Here is a 25,741-nt window from a genome sequence, read left to right as displayed (position 1 = left end):
GCGACTAGGCACGCTCTCCAGTGTTCAAAGGAGTTGCACAACTCTGCCCACAGACAAATACTGTCCCCACTGGGGCCAGGTCCATGTCATGACCTGCCAACTTCACAAAAGCACTCTGAGTCTGCCACACTCGGGGTGCAGACTCAGATCTTCCTCCAGGGAAATAAGATACGCGGAAATGGGCTTTAAGAAGTGAAGGGGCTTATTGTTGTTCCATATCTGGTTGTTGATGTTTACATTCCTTTGTTGAGCCTTCATAAGCTTTCAGCAAGTATATATTGAACTTCTGTTTCATGGTCAAGATAGGATCAGAGGCCATGGATACTGACAACTGATTTGTTTTGCCTTCTTGTCTTTTCTCCATGGTTATTATCTACTGCCTCATCTTGATTTATAAGTAAAATTTGGAGAACTCACAAGAATTATTGTTTTGTGGGTTTCCTGGGAATAATATGAAAATTTACTGTTATTTTTGGTGAAGGAAATCAATTTTGTATAGTTTATTTCAACCTAAATAAAATGTGAATTTTGTTAAAAAAAAAAAAAAGTGAGGGGCCAGAGACATAGCACAGAGGGAAGGGTGCTTGCCTACATGCAGCCAACCCAGGTTTGACCCTTGTCCATATAGAAGATACCACAAGCACCACTGGGGATGATTCTGAGCACAGAGCCAGGAGTGACCCCTGAGCATTACCGGCTGTGAGCCAAAAAATAAAAAACAAAACCAAAAACAAATCAAGGGGGGCTGGAGCGATAGCACAGCGGGTAGGGCGTTTGCCTTGCACGCGGCCGACCCGGGTTCGATTCCCAGCATCCCATATGGTCCCCTGAGCACCGCCAGGGGTGGTTCCTGAGTGCAGAGCCAGGAGTAACCCCTGTGCATTGCCGGGTGTGACCCAAAAAGCAAAAAAAAAAAAAAAAAAATCAAGGGACTGAGGAGGTGGCCCCGCAGTCGAGGTAGACGTATTGTTTATTTTTTGGCCATACCTGGCTGTGCTCAGGGCTCTGAGCTTGAGCATCACTCCTGGCGAGCTTAGAGGACTACATGGGGTGCCAGAGATTGAACCTGGGTCTGCCATGTGCAAGGAAAATGTCCTGCCTACTGCACTATCCCAGCACTTGCCTTGTAAGTGTGAGGTCCTGTGTTCCATCCCCTGCACCTCCAAAAAATAAAAATTTTTTGGGACTAAAGATGTTTTACAGTGAGTAGGGCACTTGTCTTGCACATAGTCAACCCGGATTCCATCCCCGGCATCCCTTATGGTGTCTCAAGCATGGCTAGGAGTAATTCCTGAGTGCAGGCTAGTGGTAACCCCTGAGCATTGTCATGTGTGGCCCCAAAAAACAAACAAAAAACTACCTTGCTTCACAAGGAAGGGAGAAAGAAAGAAAGAAAGAAAGAAAGAAAGAAAGAAAGAAAGAAAGAAAGAAAGAAAGAAAGAAAGAAAGAAAGAAAGAAAGAAAGAAAGAAAGAAAGAAAGAAAGAAAGAAAGAAAGAAAGAAAGAAAGAACCCTAGGGGCTGGTCTCATAGTAGAGCAGGAAGGGCACTTGTATTGCTCACAGCTGGCCCTAGTTTGATCCCATATGGGTCCCTAAGCTCATCAGGAGTAAGCCCTGAAACAGCTGGGTGTGCCCCCCCACCCCATCATATCTATCTTTGGGAAAGATGGAACTTAATTATTAATTCATGCAGACATCCTCCAATTTGGAAAGAGAGAAGTCTGGTAGAAGGCCTTCTAAGAAGTGAGTTTGAATGAGAAAGCTCTTTTAACATCATCAAATCAACCTAAAGAGAAAACAACAATTTATAGAAACATTTTTACATTTGAATACAATGAACATCCATAATCTTCAAATCCATTTTTCATTTTAAAGGGAGCTGAAATTCCCTTTCTGGAATTTTCTGGAGACAGAGGTTTTGAAGATTTCTTTGTCCAGACAAGCACCTACTTGCTTCAGTAGGGTCCGCAAGCTTACATGAGAGCACACTGATTCTCAGTCCTCCCCTCGCTCTGTGTGACAGGAAAAACTGCAGGCAGAAAAAGAGACACCTGTGAGAGTCTGTGAGTACTTCCAGCATATAGACACCTGTGAGAGTCTGTGAGCACTTCCTGGATATAGAGACACCTGTGGGAGTTTGCGGGCCCCTCCTGCATATAGAGACACCTGTAGGAGTTTGTGGGCCCTTCCTGCATATAGAGACACCTGTGGGAGTTTGTGGGCCCCTCCTGCATATAAAGTTGAACCTAATGACCACACTAGAAAGGCTCAAAGATTTCTGCCAACATCAGCATCAGCGAAAGCTGTGAGACAGTTCCAACCCAGGCAGAGTTCAGGAGGGAAAGACACAACTGGCTTCTGATAGATTTTGTAAAATTTCCCGTGATTTTCCAAGACATTTATCTCTGAAAAACCACCAATTATAATAGATTTAACTTGTGGAAGTAATGTATTTGTTATATTATAGGGCTACGATGATGACGATATTTATTGACACACTTTTTAAAATAACAAATTTCACCAACATCTTTTTTAATATAGGGTGGAAGAACACATAACTCTTAGGCTATCCATGTGATGAAATCTATCTTTATAATATTGCTAAGATGCTATTTGTCTTTTTTGCAAGCACCCATGTGTGTGTGGGGTGTGGTGCTAGGGACGGAACCCAGTTTTTACACATACAAGACAAGCTACCCCGCTGCTCTTTTATTCCCATTCTCATCAGAACACAGGGGACTTTTTTCTAGAGATTGCATGACATAGCATCAGAGCCCTGGAAGCTAATGGAACTGATATTTGCCCACAAATGTTTAATTTTATTGCAATGTTAAATTTATTTGCTTTTTGGGTCATACCCAGGAGTAACAGGGGTTACTCCTGGCTCTGCACTCAGGAATTACTCCTGGCGATGCTCGGGGGACCATATGGGATGCTGGGAATCAAACCCCAGTTGGCCACGTGCAAGGCAAACACTCTACCCGCTGTGCTATCATTCCAGCCCCTCCAATGTTAAATTCTTAGATAGCAAGCTCTAACACAAATAATCCACTTAAATAGGAACTTGAAAACTTTGAATAATGTAAAGAATGAAACATTTAAGGTTTGAAAAGAATGAAAAGAGAGATAATATAGGTATAACCTGGGGCAAGCGGCAATACTTCTTGGTCCCATTTTCCTTATTTGACCTCCCATACAAAATTGTGGCCAGTGCTTCACGAGTCAGCTCTGATACTTCAGAAATGTGGAAGCACAGATTTGAGGCTTAGAGGAACGAATGAACCTTCCCAGAGTCACAGAGGCTGAGTATGGTGGAGGTGGGATTCTCGTGGCAGCTTCTCAGCCCTCGGCCAGTCATCCTGCCACTGCACAGATAGTGGCGGAGAGTCAACTTCGGCTCCAGAGCCAGGAGTAACTCTGTGAGGCATGTCAGGAGCCAGGCTAGAGCAGAAGTTAATGTCTGTTCTCTCAATAGAGGGATTTCTAGGGAATCAGTTGGACTGCAGGAAAACCTTATGATTTCCATTGTCTCCCTGGCAGCCAGTCCTCGGCATATCTGGCAGCTGGGCATTAGTGAAAAGAACAAATGCCATATTTATTGTTTCTTTTGTTTCTATTTGGGGGCCACGCCCTGTTTAGGGGTCACTCCTGGTTATATACTTAAGATATTACTCCTGGCGGTGCCCAGGGGATGATATGGAACGCCAGGTTTTGAACCTAGGTTAGCCACGTACAAGGCAAGCATCTTACCCGCTATACTTTGTCTCTAGCCCCCAAATTCCCTAATTTCAAAGGTCAACTCTAGGATTTTCTTATTGTCTGGATATATAAACTAACATAGTACTATAAAAGACACTCACTTTTAAATAAACTTTGCTTCTTTCCAAAAGAAATTGCCACTTTAATGCTGTTTTCTGTTCATCTGACATTGCAAGAAACTGATTTGCCTGATTAAAAAAAATAATATTTAGAATAATAGCAATAGCTTACCTTGACAACAGTCTGAAACTTTAAATTTATTTACAAAATTAAAACTTTATTCAGAGTATTATAGCTCTGTGCTCTTCGTGCAGGAAATATGGCCAGGAAAACACTTGTCTGAATGTGAAATGGACTGAGTGTCTCCTGGCAGAAAGCTCCTCCTAACAGCCTGATACTACTTGGAACTGAGGCTTAATCCTCAGTTTCATCGACTGACTTCCACGACTTTCACAATAAAAATGAGTGTCAGATGGGTGGGAGTGATAGCACAGCGGGTAGGGCATTTGCACTGAATGCACCCTCCACATCCCATATGGTCCCTGAAGCACTGCCAGGAGTAACTCCTGAGTGCAGAGCTAGAAGTAACTCCTGAGCATCACTGGATGTGACCCAAGAAAAGAAAAAGAAAAAATGAGTGTCAGAACCAGGAGCTAGTTCAAAGGGGTAGAACACATTGACTGTTGACTGCTTTTATTCTTTTTTTTATTTACTTTTTGGGGGGGCACACCCAGCAATACTCAGGGGTTACTCCTGGCTCTGCACTCAGAACTTACTCCTGGAGGTGCATGGGTGGAACATATGGGATGCTGGGGATCGAACCCAGGTTGGCAAAGTGCAAGGCAAATGCCCTACCCACTGTGCTATTACTCTGGCCCCCAACATTGGCTGACTTTAGAAGGCTGATCAGTGAGCCAGAGCCAAACTCTCCTCAAAGTAGGAAAAGCCACCTGAACTAATGAGTATCTCCCATGTGTGGATTTACCTAGGGCTTTAAATTTGTCTAAATAAAATACCATGTTTATTCTCCATTGTGGCTAATTACTTCCTTTGCTATTCCAAAAAGCTACTATTAACTGAGATTTAAAATACAAAATATAATTGCTCATTAAGATAATGTATGTTTAAATCATGTCTGAATTTTCTCAAGCCTTTTCATTAATAAATCAGTTTGTAGTAAATGGTTTTCTTTCCTTTTTGGGTCACACCCAGCGATGCACAGGGGTTATTCCTAGCTCTGCACTCAGGAATTACTCCTGGCAGTGCTCAGGGGACCATATGGGATGCTAGGAATTGAGCCCGGGTCGCTTGCATGCAAAGCAAAACCCCTACCCGCTGTGCTATTGCTCTAGCCCCTGTAGTAAATGTTTAATAATACAGTCTATATTTTGGTGAAGATAATTCAACTTTTCTACATGTCTTCTTCTTCTTCTTTTTTGCGTTTTACCGTGCAACCCAGAGTGTCCTCAGCCACACTTCCAGTGAAACTACAGGAGTGGAGGGTCCCTGTGTGATCTGTGAGATCAATCAGCATATCAAAGCTGAGAAAAACAGACTCAAATCCAGAAGAATCTTTGTTGCAAGTGGCACAAACACTGGATGCTTCATTCACTATGTGACCACAGCCTGAACTGGAAGGAAACAAAAGCAGTAATAAATGCAAAGTGGAGTGACAATTTGAACTCTAGCAGTTGTGACTTGCTAGTTTAAACTAGTGATCACAATGCAGACAGACTGATGAAATAATGAAATAACCAAAAACTATGAGCCGCTTCCTGAGCAGTCTTGTCGAGTGTTGGTGATTCTCCTAAGATGGGACAGGCTGGTCCTGCCTGCCCGTGTCCCCCACTTTGATGGGATGCCTTCCCAGACTCCTTTCCCTGCTGCATCCCAGCCCTCACCCTTCCCTTCCAGGGACAGGACTTAGACCTCAGCACTGACTTACACCTGTCTCATTCTGCTCCTTGTGACTGCGGCAAGGCCCATCTGATCTATCCAGCTCGGAGTTCCAAGGGCAGGAATCCTGGGTTACAGCCATGCTCAGGGACTAATGTGTAACAGGTTTCCAGAGAGAAGTACTGGGGGAAGCTTGCCTTGCATGCAGCTGACCAGGTTTGATTCCCAGCATCCCATAAGATGCCCCCAAGCCCCACCAGGAATAATTCCTAAGTGCAGAGCCAGGAGTAACCCCTGAGTACTGCGAGTGTGGCACCCCTTCTGCCCAAAAAGAACTAATGTGTAGTAGGTCTTCTGTACAAGTATAGGAAACTCCAGGTTGGCCACATCCTAAATGCCTTGGTTGAATCCCTGGGAGGCAGAGGTATAATACAGTGGGTAGGGCACTCGTCTTGCCTGTGGCTGTGCTGGATTCAATCCCCAGAACCCCATATAGTCCTCAACATCCTGCCAGGAATGATCTCTAAGTGCAGAGCCAGCAGTAAGCCCTGAGCATAATAAGGTGTGGCCCAAAAATAAAAATAAACAAAAAATTTAAATAATAAAAGGTAATTATAGGGGCTGGAAAGGTAGCACAGCGGGTAGGGCGTTTGCCTTGTAAGCGGCCTACTGGCCTACCGGGGTTCGATTCCCAGCATCCCATATGGTCCCCTGAGCACCGCCAGGGGTAATTCCTGAGTGCAGAGCCAGGAATGACCCCTGAGCATTGCTGGGTGTGACCCAAAAAGCAAAAAAAAAAAAAAGGTAATTATAATCTTTAAATCCAAATAATGTATCATGGAAACTAGTATGCATTATATATATATACATTATATATATACATTTGTCTCAAACATACCACTGATGGGGCCAGAAAAATAGTATAGTAAGTAGGGCATTTGCCTTGAACCCCAAGTGGGGTTCAATCCTCAGCACCCCAAGTCCACCAGCAGAGATCCTTGAGCCAAGAGTCAGACTAAGACCTAAGCTTGTGGGGTGTGGTCCCCAAACAAACAAACAAACAAACAAAACATAACCACTGTTATATGAAATAGCTATATCTTTTACAAAGGTCAAACTTAATAAAAAATGTATTTATGACAAGAATGAATTTTCTCAAAGGTAATTTGGCTGCTTACCATCTATTTCGAACTACTTTTATGCTTTCATCATCAATGTTCAGTGTAGAAATGTAAGCATAGAGAATACCATAGAAAGGCTCAGTGTTTCCTTGATTCTTCAAAGCTTTCACCTTTAACTGTTCGACTGTATAGACATCAACTATAGAATTTACTAAAGACAAAAAGACATTATTACGTACACACACACACACATATACACACACATATATCTAAGTGGAAAAGCTACAAAGTTCAAATAGAAACACAGTAGTTTAAATAACAAAAATGATTATATTTACTATGTTAAAATTTATCATATAGTGGTTATTTATAAAGGCAAGAAAAACAGAAAATAATGAAAAATGGTATTCACTAAAATGAGGACTTTGTGGTCACCAAAAGAACTGTCCATAGTAAAAAGGTAACCTCAGGGCGGGAGATGCTGGCACTCAGAGAAGATAAGGGCTCATGCAGAATATCTAAGAAACTCTCTTAATGTTTTTCTTTTAAATTAATATTTAATAAAAGGCAACTCGATGTTTTAATGGGAAGAGACTTGTGAGAATACTTTCCTGGCTGTGGCTGGAAAGACAGCACGGTGAGTAGTGCACCTGCCTTGCCCCATGAACTCTCTCGCCTGACAGCAGGGAGGTGCTTACAGAGGCAGAGGGAATGCAATCAGGAGGGTTTTATCTTTAAAATCCAAACAGGCCAAACTCATGCCTGGTTCTGATGACAGGAGAAGTGAGAATCATGTGCGCCTTGGGGAATGCATGAGAGGTCTCTGGGTACTGGCTCTGATCACGGAAGAAGCTAGGTGGGTATGTGTGGGCCGGAGTGAGGGCAGCAGGTAAGGAGCTGGCCTTCAATATACTGACCGTGGTACACATATGGCCCCCTACATAAGCAATAACAAAGTTCTGTTTCATAACTTAATGTGACTTGCAGAATAACTTATTTTGTATTTAATTCAACTGTTACTCTTTTGAGATGAGTCCGTTGCCACTGGAATGAAGATAGGTTCCCCTCCAAGGTTCCAGAACATGCTGTGGAGAGTGACCCAAGACACTCCTGTTCCTCCATGTTCTCCCAGGACAGGTGAGCCATCAACTCTCATGCGGGTGGGTGGCACCGTAAGCCTCTAATTCTCCTTTGGGGGAGCATGACCCCTAGTATATGACCTAGGGTTAGCCTGGTAGCACTGAAGGAACATGCAGTGCCAAGGTTGAACCTAGGCCTTCAGCAGAAAGCACATTTTTACTGGCCCTTGGAGCCATCTACTTGGCATAAACTACCTTTTTAAAAAAATTTAATTTTTATAAAGTTGTTCGTGATAATTTATCATATTATCCATATTCCAACATCAATCCCACCACCATTATACCTTCCCACAACCATTATTTTGAATTTTTTAATTACCTTTTAAGAGAGGAAATAAAGCATTTAGAAATAAGTTTATGTCTTATTTTACTATGCAAAACAAAATTTTATAGCTCTAATTTTTACCCCTTGAAAAATTTCAAGTACTATTTAAAGGTCACTTACAATTTATGGATTCTTTTAAATAACTGTTCATTTCATCACCCAGAGAATTTGTTTCTTTATTTTCTTTTATAAAATTTAGGAGAAGTTTAGCTTCAGGTATATCTAAATAGAAAATATGTAAGTAAGGGGCTGGATCGAAAGCACAGTGGGTAGGGCATTTGCCTAGCATGCGGCCAAACCGGGTTTGATTCCCAGCATCCCATATGGTCCCCTGAGCACCGCCAGGGTAATTCCTGAGTGCAGAGCTAGGAGTAACCCCTGTACCCCTGTGCATTGCCGGGTGTGACCCAAAAAGCAAAAAAAAAAAAAGTAAGTAAAAAGCAAACAAAATACCTTTAAATCTTTATGATTGAGGGGCTGCTGTAATAGCATATCGGGTAGGGCATTTGCCTTGCAGGCAGATGACCAGGGTTAGATTCCCAGCATCCCATATGGTCCCCCAAGCACCACCAGGAATAATTCCTGAGTGCATGAACCAGGAATAACCTCTGTGCACTGCAGGTGTGACCCAAAAAGCAAAAAAAAAAAAAAAAAATCTTTATGACTGACCCCAAACCCTATTTAACAGTAAATAATGAAGATATATAAGAATCTTCATTTTAAAAGAATATAATTGAATAGAATATTACCTGGCCATAGAAAATATTATGGAGTGATCTATTAATATGAAGAGATGTATATGTGATAGAGATAGTTATACAATGTATATCTACAGAGATGGTTAGTGTAAAGAGTGTCTCTATAAGACCCTGTAGTATATATTGTACTCTATAGAACTATATCCTATGCTTTCTTATTGGGGAAGGAGGATGTTTTGGGGGCTATGCCCAGCAGGATCATTCCTGGAGGGTCCTGGGGGACCAACAAGGGATCAAACCCAGGTTGGCCACCTGAAAGGCAAGTGTCTTACCTACTGTACTATATCTCTAGCCCTTGTCTGATATTTTTTATAATCTTGGTTGGGGCTGTAGTCCAGTAGTACAGCAAGCACAGCATATGCTTTGCATTCATGAGGCCCTGGGCTTGATACTGGGGACACTGGTGCTGGGAAATGTACATTGGTGGAGGGATGGGTGTTGGAACACTGTATTTACTGAAACCTAATTATGAACAACTTTGTAAAGATCCATATCACAGTAAACCAATAATAAAATATTAAAAAATAAAAAGGTGTCTTGTAGGGCCTGGATACAGCTCAGTGTGTGCAAGGTTTCAGGGGTAGTCCCTACACTAAGTAGCATCCAAACAGTAATAATTAGACACAACAACAGGGCCTGGAATTATTACACAGGTGAGAAGCTTGTTTGCATGTGGCAGGCCCTAGCACACCCGGCACTGCATATGGTCCCCAGAGCCCTGTCAGGAGCGATTCCTGAGCACAGAGCCAGGAGTTAGTCCTGAGTACCACTGAATGTGGCCTAAAGCAAAAGTGTCATTTTGTTTTGTTTTTATTTTAAATTTTTTCCATGGGGCTGGAGAGATAGTACGATGGGTAGGGCGCTTGCCTTGTATGCAACAGACCTAGATTCAATCTTCGGCACCCCATATGGTGCCTGGATACCTCCAGGAGTAATTCCTGAGCACAGAGCCAGGAGTAATCAAGAGATCTCATTAGGAAGATTAAAAAAATTATTTTTTCCACATTTGAGGTCAGAGAGATAGTAGAGCTGGTAGGGCATTTTCCTTTCACACAGCCAACCCGGGCTCTATCTCCAGCATTCCATACGAGTAATTCCTGAATGCATAGCCAGGAATAAATCCTGAGCATCACCAGGTATGGCCCAAATACCAAAGACATGTCTTTAATATGTGAGGCCTTGAGTTCAGCTAATCTCAGGAAAAACCAAATGAAAGCTACTGATGACATCAGGGCGTCATCACTGGCAGAGCTCTTGCCTTGAATGTGTGAGGCCCTAGTTTCCATCTCTGGTACTGCATGGTCCACCAGACAATGTTGGGAGCAATCAGTAAGCACTGAGGAAGGAGTGGCTCCTGAGCACTTTGGAGAAAGTGACAGAGGGAGGGAGGAAAGGGTGATCAAAGACAAAGCTTATTCTAAATTGAGGTTTTTTTCTTTTGGGGGCACGTTGTGATGCTGGGTCTAGAACCTGGGCCTCTCGAGGGAAAGCAAGTGCTCCAGCGCTCTGGGCCTCTCCCTAGCCCTGTATTTTTATTCTTTTTCTTTTTTGTGTCACCCGGCGATGCACAGGGGTTACTCCTGGTTCATGCACTCAGGAATTACTCCTGGTGGTGCTCAGGGGACCATATGGGATGCTGGAAATCGAACCCGGGCCGGTCTCATGCAAGGCAAATGCCTAACCCTCTATGTTATCGCTCAGCGTTGTTGGGTGTGACCCCCCGAAAAAAATAAAAACAAGGGGCTGGACCGATAGCACAGCGGGTAGGGCGTTTGCCTTGCACACGGCCGACCCGGGTTCGATTCCCAGCATCCCATATGGTCCCCTGAGCACTGCCAGGGGTAATTCCTGAATGCAGAGCCAGGAGTGACCGCTGTGCATTGCCAGGTGTGACCCAAAAAGCAAAAATAAATAAATAAATAAATAAATATAAATAAAAACAAAACATTGGAACATATAGCCCTTTCCAAAAGGTTCAAACATATTTCAGGAAGCTTCTTACCTGGGTTAGTTGTAATAATGGTTTTTGAAATAACAGTTGCTGTCATGCAATTCCGAAATTTGTCAAAACTTATTCTTACATCCGAAGCAAATACTACTGTTTGGGGAAAAACATTTTTTTTAATTATTGCATGGAAGATTTAAAAAAATGACAGATATTGAACACAGTCATTGAAGTATATACCTGTTTGCCGTGGTATCCAGCTCTGTGCCAGTAGAATGGATTCATTATCCCAACTACATATGTTTAAACAGAAGTGATAGAAATTAAATATATCAGAAAAGCTGGCAAAATTTATACTGTTTACCAAACAAAATAATGTCATATTGGCAGGGGTTCAAAATGCCCATGAGATCAGGTTAAGGAGATTGACCTCTCTGCATTTTGCAGCTCCATACAGTCTTTTTCTCAAGCACATGTGTGTTATAGATGGTTTCTTCAGGGTTAACAAGACTCTTACTGATTCTCCTTCTACCATTTGGGTCACTCTGGGTTATCTAGGACAAAGTGACTCCAAGTCTAAATTATTATAATTATTTTGCAGTGCTAGTACTATATGCTAGTATTTTGCTAGTATTAGTATATACTAGCATTAATAATGCTATTATTATTTTATAGTACTAATTATTATTTAAAATATGTTCGAGGGGCTGGAGCAATAGACAGCGGTTAGGGCATTTGCCTAGCGCACGACCGACCCGGGTTCGATTCCCAGCATCCCATGTGGTCCCCTGAGTACCTCCAGGGATAATTCCTGAGTGCAGAGCCAGGAGTAACCCCTGTGCATTGCTGGGTGTGACCCAGAAAGCAAATATACATATATATATATATATTTTTTTTAATTGGTAGAACACTGAGCCAAGTTCCTGGCCCAATCTCCGAAGACTTTAAAGCCATGAGGATCAGAGGACCCTTGAACTGAGATCACGCTTCATATGCAGGAGACCTGGGTTCAGTCTCTGGCACTGCTGGGAATCACCCAAGCACAGAGTAAGTAGGAGGAGCATCCAAGCACTACTGGGTGTGACCTGACCCCTCCCAAAACAAAAACAAAAACAATGAAAAAGGACTTTAGAGTCACTCTTTCTGGTCCCCCAGGGGTAAAGTGCTCAGAGGTCTTAATGCCTGGAGGCCCTACATCAAGAGTTTCCTTTGGAATCAGGCTTTTGAAGTCTAGCTAAGACTTGGTCAAGCCCTATCGTACCACAGCCTACCATCCTTAACCTACAGCTGCCAGACACATGGGAGCCCACAGAACCCAGCCTGTAACGAAGCCTATTTAATTCTTCCTAAGGCCTACTGCCACCCAGGGAATTATAGAAAGTCTAATTGTTCCTAATCAGCCACAAAGTAGGTGATCCTGCCCCCATCCCAGAGCACTGGAAAGGTCAAGGGGAGTGAGGAGGTGCAGTAGCTGTTTCTAGCAGCTTTGTAAATTTCTGGGCCAGTGAGACATGATGGTGGGTCAGGCACTTGCACACAGCTGACCTGGATTCAATCCCCAGCACCACATACCGTCCCCTGAGCCAGGAGTAAGGTCTATATCAGATTGCCAAGTAGATTCCCAGGGGGTGCTGAGTAATTTATTTTTTCTGAAAAGGGGGCAGTCTGCTAGTTCAGTCTGCTAGAGCCTCTGGCACAGCCACACATCATGTCCCAGCAGAGTGGGACCCATCTAAGGAGTCAAGAGAGGTTACCAGAGCATTGAAAAAGCTGACTCCATCTCATCATAAAGTTTGACTTCACATCTCTGGCCTTTTCTTCTGTCTGAAGTTGTAAAATATTTTGGTTCTCCAACCTCATAGATGAAAGGAAATTGTTATTCTTTTCCTATAGTAATAGAAGTACCTAAATACTTATTGGTACAAATACTCAAAGGTTTGACTTTCAAACAAGAAATTTCAACATTACAATATCATTAACATCTACTTGGTTATTTTAAAGCATATTTTATCTCTAACGTAAGTATAATTTACTAAAGTTAAGCACACTTTGAGAAAATACACACACATGAACTGCAGAGAGACAGAAAGATGTGCTCTAAGACTGTGTGGTTTCCTCAGCAGGGAAAACATGCTCCATGACAAAGCCCTTGATGGCACCTATGTGACTACTGGAAGGTAGAAAGTGCCTTGTCCAAAGCATGGGAGAGAAGTGGAAGCGCTGTGGAAGCAAACGGGGGTGGGAAGGCCTGGAGAACAGAGCCAACATGAATCTAATTCTGTGATAGCAGACATCAGAGTTATGGGCTTGGGTAGAAAAAGATGCTGTACATTTTTCTTCTACTCATCCTGAGTTTGAATAAATTTTTACTACATTGCAAAAAAAGGGCATCATATGAAATTGTGGGGAATTTGAGAGATAATGTAATATTCAAGTATGATTAAACCTGAGTTTCCTAGAAGCCACTTCTGTCCCTCCCAGAGCAGGGTTTGGAGGTCCACATAGCACAAGGACCAAACCCGGAGCTCCAGCATAAGAACATCACTCCAGTCTTCTGAGCTCTCTCGGCTCATTTCCCCTTTTTCCTCAAGACTGTCATGTAGGGTAAATGATAATCAAGCTAGCTATGGCATATTCGATATGCCAAAAACAGTAACAACAAGTCTCAAAATGGAGACATTATTGGCGCCCGCTCCAGCAATCGATGAGCAAGGGGATAACAGTGATACAGTGATCATGTAGGGTGTTCCCTCCATTCTGCATTATACCAAGTGCTAAATTGGGCTAGGGTAGTGAATGAGCAGACCAGCCTTGCTATTAACTGTGTCAGTGGGAACAGTTAGTCATTTAATGATAATTTTAAAAAGCATTTAGAAGTTACTCAAAACAGTAACTACAAGCACCAAAGCCCATTTTTGTTATTTTTGTCTTTTGATTATCATTACTTCAGATACTGAGGAACTGATATCTTGACCCTTTAATTCGTGAAAGTGGTAACCATGGAGTATGCTTTTCCAGGATTTCCCCAGCATCAAACCCTACTTAGCATAGCTGGCACTCTCACCCCTCCTCTACTGAGGACAATCCTGAGAACACCAGCTGCTCCCTTGGTAGATTCAATAGCCATCACATCAATGGACTCACCCTTCTGTCATGTCTTAACACAATGATGGAAGCTCTCTGCAGTGAGATCATTTATGTGTGCCTGCTGTTTGGCATTTAAATTTTGCTACTCCTTGATAAAAAGAATTTCCTTTAGTTAGAAGAGTTACCATTTTAATCCAACTGAATACTAATGGTTCCTATTTTGCAGATAATATGTAAAGTAATAGAACTCCCTTCCCACCCTCAGTGGAACTGTGCATGGCTTGTGCAGATTTCAACTTACTGACTTCACAGCTGCAAGCACATTGATTATTCTTCCATCAAGATTCTGTCCGTTTGCAACAATATCACCCAGTGAATAATAATCCCGAGGCTCTTTAACAGGTAAGTGTATCAAGTAAAGTAACTTGGTGTCCGCTTCATAACTGGAACAAACTTTCACCTTTGAATGATTCTCACTGAGCAACAGTTTATAGTTACTAAATTGAAAACAAAAAAGTTAATATCAAATAACTTCTTGTTGAAAAATATTTCCAGATCCACAATGAAACTATTTTGTTGTACTTTAACCTTTATTTAAAAAAACCTTGGTGTTCTTTTATTATTAGAAACTATTTCAGGGGACTAAGGGGTGCACTGAAACAATGGAGGAAAGCAGACACTGATAGGGTGTGGTATTGTAACCTTGTATGCATGAAACCCTATCATTAACAATATTGTAAACCATGATGTCTAAAACTTTTTAAAGAAACTTTTAGGGCTGAAACAATGGTACAGTGGGTAAGGCACTTCCAAGCATGCCAGTTGTAATTCCTGAGTGCAGTCAGGAGTAACCCCTGAGCATAGCCAGGTGTGACCCTCCACCCTCCCAATTTTTTTTTTTAATTTCAGAAATGTTGGTCTGGAGAGATCGTATAGCAAGTAAGGGACTTCCCTTGCACACAACTGACCCAGGTTTAATCAATACCACAAATGGTCAGTCAGTTCTCTGAGTCAGCCAGGAATGATCCCTGAACCCAGAGCCAAGAGTAAGCTCTGAGAACCACCTGGCATGGCTCCTCGCCCCTCCCTCCAAATTAGAATTGTTAGACAATAATGTATTTTCATCTAGAAAACATTTTGAGGGGCTGGAGAAATAGTACAGTGGGTCAGGTGCTTGCTTCCTTGAACACGGCCAACCCGGATTAGATCTTTGGATCCCATATGGTTCCCTGAGTAATTCCTGAGTGCAGAGTCAGGAGTAACCCCTGAGCATCACCAGTTGTGGCCAAAAACAAATAAAAAAAATAAGAATAAGAATACAAAGGGCTGGAGTGATAGCACAGCGGGTAGGGCATTTGCCTTGCACACGGCCGACCCGGGTTTGATTCCCAGCATCCCATATGGTCCCCTGAGCACTGCCAGGAGTAATTCCTGAGTGCAGAGCCAGGAGTGACCCCTGTGCATCGCTAGGTGTGACCCAAAAAGAAAAAAAAAAAAAAAAAAAAAAACAACTTTAAGGACCAATTTGTACTGAGTTTTAAGCACTTGTTATTTCATAACCAGATAGTGAATAATTAAACTTTGAATTTTCAAATGGAAGCATAAAAGTAAGCTTTGTTTACATAATACACAAGATATTAGTAATGGTTATTTGAGCAAAAGATTTTTGTTCTCCATTCTAGAAGTGTATTTACCTAGGATTTGGAGGACTGAATTTTTCTTCTCTTTCTATTTCCTTTCTTTGAATTAGGGGGTTTTCAATTATCACTAAAACAGAAGGGAAGATATATTATTACAAATAATAAGTTAAAAAACAAGTGTACATATGGGGCTGGAGTGATAGCACAGCGGGTAGGGCGTTTGCCTTGCACGCGGCCAACCCGGGTTCGAATCCCAGCATCCCATATGGTCCCCTGAGCACCGCCAGGGGTGATACCTGAGTGCATGAGCCAGGAGTGACCCCTGTGCATCGCCGGGTGTGACCCAAAAAGCAAAAAAAAAAAAAAAAAAAAAAAAAAAACAAGTGTACATAATAATATTATAATTTTGTTTACTTAAAATAATCATTGACTTTACATTTTTAACAAATAGCATATTTTAAGGGTTTTTTTTTTTGGTTTTTTGTTTTTGCTTTTTGGGTCACACCTGGCAATGCACAGGAATCACTCCTGGCTCTGCACTCAGGAATTACTCCTGGCGGTGCTCAGGGGACCATATGGGATGCTGGGAATCGAACCCGGGTCGGCCGTGTGCAAGGCAAACGCCCTACCCTCTGTGCTATCACTCCAGCCTCAACAAATAGCATATTTTAATATTCAAATATATCTACCTAATGTTCTAGCATTCATCAGAGGAATGTTACTAGCTTTAGTGGACTTTGAGAAGGACTTGTTCTTCCTGCTTCCACGGTCCATAGTTCAATTACCTTATTATTCAACTAGAAAGATATTATATACAACCCTGGAAGTTAATCATAAAAAATAATGTACAAATAGGTGCTAAGTAGCTGGTGTAAGTAGTTGGCTGCTTGATGCTGCAGTATTGGAGAGTAGTTAAACTATTTGCTTAATTTATTCCATCTTTACCCTACTAAGGAAGAGAACTGGTATCCACTCTTTGTTTCTTACACAAGAAAGAGCTGTTACTGCTGATTTAGTGTTGTACTAGAAATACTATCTCACATTCACAACACTATAAGGGGGTTCAAGGAGGCACTTCAAGTGGTAGGGGACATGCCCCACACGTGTGAGATCCTGAGTTCAATCCCCCGGCACCAGTTTTTGGGGGCTGCACCCAGTAATGCTCAGGAGTTACTCCTGGTTCTGCACTGAGGAATTATTACTGGCAGTACTTGGGAGACCATCTGCAATGCCAGGGATAAAATTCAGGTCAGCTGCATGCAAGGTAAGTACCGTATCTACAATATTATCTCTCTGGCGCCAATCCCAAAGCATCTTATGTATCTCTTTCCTTGGATAGCCCCAGTTTTCCCCAGCATTACCAGGCTCAAACCACAAGCATTCAGATACACGACACTGGGCCAAACATACCAAGCATTGGTCTGAGGTGCCTCCCCCAGAGTGTCACCAGATGGCGCTCCTATAAAAATATTTATGGCACAGTAATTCCTAAGTAAGGCTCAATAAGATTAAGGAATTTTCTCATGATGTAAATAGAGCTGGAGACAGGATTTGAATCTAGATACATCTATTTTCAAAGTCCTTCATTTTCTTCTTTTGTGGGGAAGGGGAGATCACACACAGCAATGCTCAGGTTTTACTCCTGGCTGTTCAGAGATCATTCCTGATTGTGCTCAGGGGACCATATATGTAGTACCAAGGCTCAAACAGGGTTGAACATGTAAAAGGCAAGTGCTGTATTATCTCTCCATCCCCAGTTGTTGTTTTTATTTTATTATACTCTACCAATAATAGAGTAGCATTAATAGAGTAGGATGGGGGGCTGGAGCAATAGCACAGCGGGTAGGGCGTCTGCCTTCCATGCGGATGACCCGGGTTCAATTCCCAGCATCCCATATGGTCCCCTGAGTACCGCCAGGGGTAATTCCTGAGTGCATGAGCCAGGCGTAACCCCTGTGCATTGCCGGGTGTGACCCAAAAAGCAAAAAAAAAAAATAAAAATAATAGAGTAGGATGGGTGGAGGAAAAACAGATTTAGTATCTTAGACTGAAGATAAAGATATTCCATTAAAAATTCATGTATCTTTTTCCCAGATCTATTTGGTAGTACTTTTATATGTTTATAGAAAGATAAATAATGTTAGCAGCAACAGAGATTGATACCAACTTAAGTATGATATGGTGCTTTAGGGGGACCATATGGATGCAGATAAGTCATTTTGCCTTGCACATGGCCGACCTGGATTTGATCCCTCACATCCCATATGGTCCCCCTAAAGCACCACCAGGAGTGATTCCTTTTTTTTTTTTTTTTTTGCTTTTTGGGTCACACCCAGCAATGCTAGGGGTTACTCCTGGCTTTGCACTCAGGAATTGCTCCTGGCAGTGCTTGGGGGACCATATGGGATGCCGGGGATCGAACCTGGGTCGGCCGCATGCAAGGCAAACGCCCTACCCATTGTGCTATTGCTCCGGCCCCCAGGAGTGATTCCTGAATGCAGATCCAGGAGTAATCCCTGAGCACTGCTGGGTATGTGGCCCAAAAAAAAAAAAAAAGAATCAATGCCAACTTACCACACTCACCCACGCGAAAGCTGTCAGAGAGTGATCTGATGTAATCTTCATTGCCCCAGGCAGTTGCATTCACAAAATGTGTTGGTGAGTCTCGAATGGTGAAACCAAAAGTAAACCTCTCTGACCCAATATCTAAGGGGAAATCAATGCTTTCATATTTCAAATGAAAATGCTTCAGTTTTAAACAGATATGATTATTTATTTATTTTGCTTTTGGGTCACACATCGTGATACTCAGGAGTTAGTCCTGTTTCTGCACTCAGGAATCATTCCTCGCAGTGCTTGGGGAACCATATAGGATTCCCGAGGATCTAACCCAGGTTGGCCATGTGCAAGGCAAATGCCTTATCTACTGTACCATTGCTCGGGCTCACTGAGTCACTTTATTTTTTAATTTTTTAATTTTTTTTTTTTTTTGCTTTTTGGGTCACACCCAGCAATGCTAGGGGTTACTCCTGGCTTTGCACTCAGGAATTACCCCTGGCGGTGCTCAGGGGACCATATGGGATGCTGGGATTCGAACCCGGGTTGGCCGCGTGTAAGGCAAACGCCCTACCCGCTGTGCTATCACTCCAGCCCCCTCACTGAGCCACTTTAAAACAAATAAATTTGCGAGCAGCTAGGAGATGGCTCAAAGAGCTTCCTGTTTTGCCCAGGATCAATCTTGGGCACTGCCAGGAATAACCTCCAAGTACAAGCAGGAGAAAATTCTAGGCACTGCTGGGTTTAGGCCCCAAAACAAAACACCAAAAGCCAAAATGATGTAACAAACTTGTAACTATGTATCACACTGTGATTCAATTAAAAAAAATTTAGAAAGGGGCTGGATCGATAGTACAGTGGGCAGGGCATTTGATTTGCATGCTGCCCCTGGGTTCAATTCCCAGTATCCCATATGGGATAGTTAATCAAATAAATGTGTTATACTACATAGCACCACTAGGGGTCAGCAAGTACTCGTTTTTGGGTTTTGGTTTTGGGCCACACTTCCCCTTACTCTGGGCTTATTCCTGGCTCTGTGCTCAGGAATCACTCCTGGAAGGCTCCGGGGACCATATGGATTCTAGGAATAAAACCTGGGTCAGCCACATATAGCCTTACCTGCTGTACTATCTCTCCAGCTCTAGCAAGTATTTATATATATTTTTGCTAATTAAAAAAAACTGGGGGGGGGGGCTGGAGAGATAGCACATCGGGTAGGGCATTTGCCTTGCACGCGGCCGACCCGGGTTCGATTCCCAGCATCCCATATGGTCCCCTGAGCACCACCAGGGGTAATTCCTGAGTGCAGAGCCAAGAGTAACCCCTGTGTATTGCCAGGTGTGACCCAAAAAGAAAAAAAAAAAACAACTAGGGGGGCTGGAGTGATAGCACAGCGGGGTAGGGCGTTTGCCTTACACGTGGCCGACCTGGGTTCAATTCCCAGCATCCCATAGGGTCCCCTGAGCACCGCCAGGAGTAATTCCTGAGTGCATGAGCCAGGAGTAACACCTGTGCATCGCCGGGTGTTACCCAAAAAGCCAAAGAAAAAAAGTTAATATACATGAGAACATTATAAATATGTATCAGATTACTTTTATTTACCTTTGGGGCAAATACTTTGGGGATAGGCTGGGGTAGAAGAGTTGTGGGTGGACTAAGTTTCACTTTTCAATTCTACACTGCTTGAATTTTTTACGAATTTATTTATTCACTTACTTTTGGTTTGGGAGGTCACACCTGGTAGTGCTTAGGGCTTGCTCTTGGGTTCTGTGGTCAGGGATCACTACTAACAAACCTGGGTCAGCCATGTGCAAGGCAAGAACCCCACCCCACTATATTATCTTTCCAGCCCTCTAATTCATACATTGTATTGTCGTTTGGTATGTGTTTCTTTTTTTTTTTCTCTTCTTTTGTTTGGGAGCCATAATTGGCACTGCTTGGGGCCAACTCCCAACTCAGTGCTGGGGTGGAGAGGTGCTCCCTGCAGTGCTGAAGACTGAACCTAGAGTTCACATATGCAAAGCTCCACTGAGGAGTCATCTTCCTACCCCTGACTCATACATTTTTTTTTCTTTTTGGTCACACCCAGCATTGCTCAGGGGTTATGCCTGGCTCCGCACTCAGGAATTACTCCTAGCAGTGCTTGGGGGACCATATGGGATGCCGGGGATTGCGTGCAAGGCAAGAGCCCTACCTGCTGTGCTATCCCTCAGGCCCCGTGACTCATACATTTAAAATTATTGACTTTTTATTGGGCTTTGTTTTTGCTTGGGGAACACACCTGGTGATGCTCAAGGCTCTGGGTTCTGAGTTCAGGGTTCACTCCTGGAGGTGCTCAGGGGACTCAAACAGCCACATTCAAGGCAAGCAACCTACCCACTTTACTATAATTCTAGTTCCTAAATTATTTCTTTTAAAACTTAGAAAGCTGACATATAAACATTTTCAAATTATTCAAACAGTGGAGCTGGAGCAATAGCACAGCGGGTAGGGCGTTTGCCTTGCACGCGGCCAACCCGGGTTCGATTCCAGCATCCCATATGGTCCCCTGAGTACCGCCAGGAGTGATTCCTGAGTGCAGAGCCAGGAGTAACCCCTGTGCAGAGCCAGGTGTGACCTAAAAAGCAAAAAAAAAAAAAATTATTCAAACAGTAATTGTTTTGTTTGGATTTGTTTTATGCCATACTCGGAGGTGCTTAGGAGCTACTCCTTGTTCAGTGCTTGAAGGACCATGAGGTAATAGAAATCAAGCCTGGGCCTCCTGCATGCAAAGCCTGCATTACAGCCTGAAAAATGGTAAATTTTTTTGTTTTTAGTTTTGGGGCCACACTTAGTGATGCTCAGTGTTTATTCATGGCTCTGCACCCATGAATCACTCCTTGAGGGCTCAGGGGACCATACTGGATGTCAAGGATAAAACCCAGGTCAACTGTGTGCAAGGCAAGTGCCTACCCGATGTACTATCTCTCCAGCCCTGAAAATGGTAAAATTCCAATCAAATTAATTAGAATAAAATATATCAAAGACAATCAAGTCTGGGCGCCAGAGAGATAGTACAGTGGGTAAAGTTCTTGCCTTGCAAGCAGATGCCAACCCAGGTTCAATCCTTGGAATCCTGGGTTTGATCCTCAGAATTCTCTTTTACACAGGCCACAGTTCAGGTCACATAATACCAGTGAACTTAGGGCTGGAGAGATAGCACAGCGGGTAGGGCGTTTGCCTTGCACGCAGCCGACCCGGGTTCAAATCCCAGCATCCCATATGGTTGCCTGAGCACGGCCAGGGGTAATTCCTGAGTGCAGAACCAGGAGTAACCCCTGTGCATCGCCAGGTATGACCCAAAAAGAAAAGAAAAAAAAAAAACAGTGAACTTAGTCAATCTAGTTCCACATCCATACTCTCAGATGCTATGAAGTCTGAAGATATGAGGCTACAGGTGCTGAGAGATAGTACAGCAGTGAGGTGCTTGCCTTGCACAACCAAGTCAGGTTTGATCCCTGGCACTGCATATAGTCCCCTGTGCCTTGCCAAGAATGGTCTTTGAAAGCAGAGCTAGGAATAAGTCCTGAGTAAAAGCTGGGTGTAGTTTCCAAAAAAGAAACAACAAAGAAAATATATGAGACAATTTTTCATGTTATCTTTACACAGGGCTCCTTGAATGGAGGTAATCAGTAAATATGACACATTAATAAACGTTATGAGTTGGTCAATTGAACTATTTTGGGGATTATAAACACAAAGTGTGTATAATTATGTTTGAGTAGCATCAACTAAAATAATTTAAGGGGCTGGAGCGATAGCACAGCGGGTAGGGCATTTGGCTTGCATGTGGTCGACCCGGGTTCGATTCCCAGTATCCCATATGAACCCCTGAGCACCGCCAGGAGTGATTGATTCCTGAGTGCATGAGCCAGGAGTAACCGTACATCTCCAGGTGTGACCCAAAAAGCAAAAATAAAATAAAATAAAATAAAATAATTTAAAAGGATTTTAAAGTTCTCACACATTTGGTCTTGATATCATACTAGAGAGAATATAGTTAAACAGACCTGAGGAATTTCTCGATTTAAATATATTTTGCTATAGTCATAAGCCATGGTTAATGAAAATAATGTTAAATAGAACTCAGCTTTTTCTGTCTGGAAAGCCTTTGACATCTGTTTTTCCAATAACTAAGCCGATTATTTTCTGAAAAACAAAAAGATTATAGAAGACTAATATTAAACACAGATGTAGATGGTAAATTTAATTTTATGGGCTTGTTATATTTTACTGGCTCTAACAAACTTTTTTGACTAGGAACCATTTAAATATATTTAACCCAGACAAACATCTAAAAGAACTTCATAAATGTTCAGTTCCACAAGGAATAGCACCAAGTAATTAGATAGTTAACTGCTATTACAAATATAATCATTTAATACTCAGAATGTTTCTACTTTATTTTCAATCACTATGTGGAGCACAGTACTAGCCCTGTGCTATCAGTTAGTCCTTACTGAATTCATTCAAAGCACATGTTATAAAAAATATTCACTGTACCATTGTCATCCCTTTGTTCATCAATTTACTCGAGCAGTCACCAGTAATGTCTCTATTACACTCAGCCTGAGATTTTAGCAGCCTCTCCTTACTCGTCTTTCCCAACAACTGGAGGACTTTCAGGGTCAGTGGAATTGACCAATTAAAAAAATACTAAATTTGGGGCTGGAGTGATAGCACAGTGGGTATGGTGTTTGCCTTGCACGCGGCTGACCCGGGTTCAAATCCCACCATCCCATATGGTCCCCTGAGCACCACCAGGGATGATTCCTGAGTGCATGAGCCAGGAGTGACCCCTGTGCATTGCTAGGTGTGACCCAGAAAGCAAAAAAAAAAAAATTAAATTTCCCTAAAATATGTAATGTCTGATTAATGAGTACCAAAGAAATATTAAAAGTATTTTAAGAGGGGCCAGAGTGATAGTACAGTGGGTAGGCTATTTGCCTTGCATACAACTGACCTTGTTCAATCCCTAGCACCCCATCATGGTCCCCTGAGCATTACTAGATGTGGCCCCAAAACTGAAATGAGTAAGTAAAAGTATTTTAAGAAATAAAAATAATTGCCTGTTTCTGAAAGAATAAGCTTAAACTTATATCACTAATTCTAGCAACTGATTTTAACTTTTCAGCAATGTGCCACATTTAAATACAGCCAAGTCTTTAAGAAATAATTGGAGCCTCTCTGAGCTCTTAGCCAGTCCCACTACTTTCAGACTCACTGCTATTGTGTCTTAAATCTCATATGTAAGCAGATTTCACTAATTTTGGAAAACACAACCAACGGAAATGTTAAGTAAAACTAGAGAAAATAAGCAAATAGATTATCTTTTGAGAAAAATAGTAATTTTTTAGAACAATTAAACCTTTCATCAAAACTATGAAACTTACATGTAACTTTATCCCATTTTAGAAAATCTCATTTTCAAGTATTGAATATAAGTGTCAGACTGGTCAAGCAGAGAAGGCAAAGGAGTATAGCTGCTGTATAATAAGTCACTCAGTTCATAAAGTAATCCCATCTAAAAGTCTTTTAAGAACATTTTGGTTTACTTGAAATGATTGAGCCCTCCCTCTAAAATAAGTTTCAGGTCATCATTTCAGAAATACAACTGCTGTGTACCTTTAAAAAAGCAGCATGTGGGGCCAGAGAGATAGTACAGCAGGTAAGGCACTTGCATTGCACGCAGCTCACCTGGGTTCAGTCCCCTGCCCCTACATGGTCACCCAAGCACTGGGAGGCCTGATCCTGAGCACAGAATTAGAAGTAAGTCCTGAGGCCCCCAAAATAATGAAAACCGAAAACAAAAGAGCATAGTCACAAGTATTTCTTTTTATTATATGTATAATTTGAATAGAAAATGAATCTTACTAAACAAAAATGTTTTAATGTTTTGACATGAGATTTCAACAGTTACTAAATATCTGTTTCAGGTATTGGGAGATATTTAGGGAGATACTAAATATCTCCCAAGCAACGCTGGGCGGCCAGATACTCTTCTTTGGATACTCTGAAGCTGGCCTGAAGTTTCACCGCGTGTCCTGGCGGGGGGTGCTGGGGGCCACGAGGGCCACGCTTGGCAGTGGTCAGGAAACCATGGTACCGGGAACCAAACTCCAGGACCCCTACGGGCAAGGCCCACGTTCCACTCCTCCTGAGCCATCCCCCAGCCCCATTAAATACTTAGTTAAATACTTAGTTAATACAGATAAACGCAACTGTGCTTAAAAATTGCCCGTTCTTGGGTTTTGTTTTGTTTTGTTTTGCTTTTTGGGCCACACTGGCCATGCTCAGGGGTTCCTCCTGGCGCTGCTCAGGGACCTACAGGACGCCGGGTGCGTGCCGGGCCCACGCCCTCCCCGCTGCACCATCGCTCTGGCCCCCGAACTGCCCACCCTTACCCACAGCCTCTTGGTAGATGAGACCGTCTACAGGGGCCGGAGCGACGGGTGGGGTGCGTGGGGCCCCCTACCCGGAACGCGCCGTAAGGTCACATGCAAACCCTGAAAGGACGTCTGGGCTAGCGGTCACGCCGGTGAGCTGCGACCGCGCGCGGGTGTCCGAGGCTCCTGAGGCGACGGCGGGAACTTACCGTGCTCACCATACTCGGGTGCAGGTCGCAGAGAGCGGTGACGGGCCTGGACACCAAGGCGTTCGCCATGGTCCCTGCATTTGAGGAAACACAAGGGGAGACACACGCGTGGTCACGTCCAGCGCGCGCGTCCCGGTGCCCCAGGGGTGCCCAAACCCGCGGCCGGAAGATCCCCGACCGCCCCGTCCCGAGACCGCCACCAGTGCGGGCGTCACCCTGCGCAGTCACTCCTCGCGCCTGGACAGCCGCGTCTCTCACAGAATTCGACGTGCCCCGTCAGCTGCCAGCACGCGCCCGCGGTCTCCTCAGCGTCCGTCAGTCTAGCCGCAGACGACGGTCGCGCGACCGTTAGCACAGACCACGCCCACTTACTTAGGCCCCGCCCCGAGACCCGGCCACGCCCACTGATCAGGCTCCTCCCCGCATCTGTTCCACAGCGCCTCTGCACAGAAGACGGTCCCCGACTAGTGCAAGCCCCGCCCATGAAACCAGGCCCCGCCCTGGGACCAGGCCCCGCCCACAGAATCAGACCTCACCCCGCCCTCGTGCCGCAGCGCGTCTCCGCAGAAGACAGCCGCGCGACAGTTCACGTAGGCCCCGCCCCCAAAACGGGCCCGCCCATTAACCAGGCCCCGCCCCTCCCCTGTTCCACGGCGCGTCCCTTCGCAGGAGACCGCTAGCGTAAGCCCCGCCCAGGAAATTAGGCCCCGCCCCGCGCTCCCTCTACAGCCTGTCTCTCCCCCTGACGACTGCGAGACTCTAGGGCGACTCCGCTCCCAGAGCAGGTCCCGCCCTCGACACGAGACCCGCTTCGAGGTCCACCCCGCCCCGCGTCCCTGCCCACAGCACGCCTCTCTCCGCATCGAGGCCGCGCCTCCGG

General features: G+C 43.7%; 1 protein-coding gene across 1 annotated transcript; it reads right to left on the bottom strand.

The window, feature by feature from the left end:
* Positions 1 to 1,788: 1,788 nt before the first annotated feature.
* On the bottom strand, positions 1,789 to 25,207 carry MEIOB (meiosis specific with OB-fold). The gene is made up of 13 exons (XM_055135505.1): positions 24,862 to 25,207; positions 22,358 to 22,415; positions 18,246 to 18,377; positions 15,726 to 15,798; positions 14,333 to 14,528; positions 12,699 to 12,799; positions 11,185 to 11,237; positions 11,002 to 11,097; positions 8,362 to 8,463; positions 6,835 to 6,988; positions 5,208 to 5,391; positions 3,862 to 3,948; positions 1,789 to 2,030 (listed from the first exon to the last, which is right to left on the bottom strand). Exons 1-13 carry the CDS (start codon positions 24,928 to 24,930, stop codon positions 1,866 to 1,868), a joined length of 1,470 nt encoding a protein of 489 aa, XP_054991480.1. The 5' UTR covers positions 24,931 to 25,207; the 3' UTR covers positions 1,789 to 1,865.
* Between the last annotated feature and the right edge of the window lie 534 nt (positions 25,208 to 25,741).

Source organism: Sorex araneus, chromosome 4, assembly GCF_027595985.1.
Source record: "Sorex araneus isolate mSorAra2 chromosome 4, mSorAra2.pri, whole genome shotgun sequence".
NCBI lineage: Eukaryota > Metazoa > Chordata > Mammalia > Eulipotyphla > Soricidae > Sorex > Sorex araneus.
Note: the sequence above shows the minus strand (reverse complement) of the source record. Positions and strands in the feature narration are given on the sequence as shown.

Bases quoted from the DNA above. Each gene is read 5' to 3' on its own strand.
- MEIOB (XM_055135505.1), bottom strand. From the start codon at position 24,930: ATGGCGAACGCCTTGGTGTCCAGGCCCGTCACCGCTCTCTGCGACCTG. The intron at 22,416-24,861 runs GTAAGTTCCCGC...TTTGTTTTTCAG, and splicing joins ACCCGAGTATGGTGAGCACG to AAAATAATCGGCTTAGTTAT. The intron at 14,529-15,725 runs GTAAATACACTT...TTTTCAATTTAG, and splicing joins TTCAGTCCTCCAAATCCTAG to TAACTATAAACTGTTGCTCA.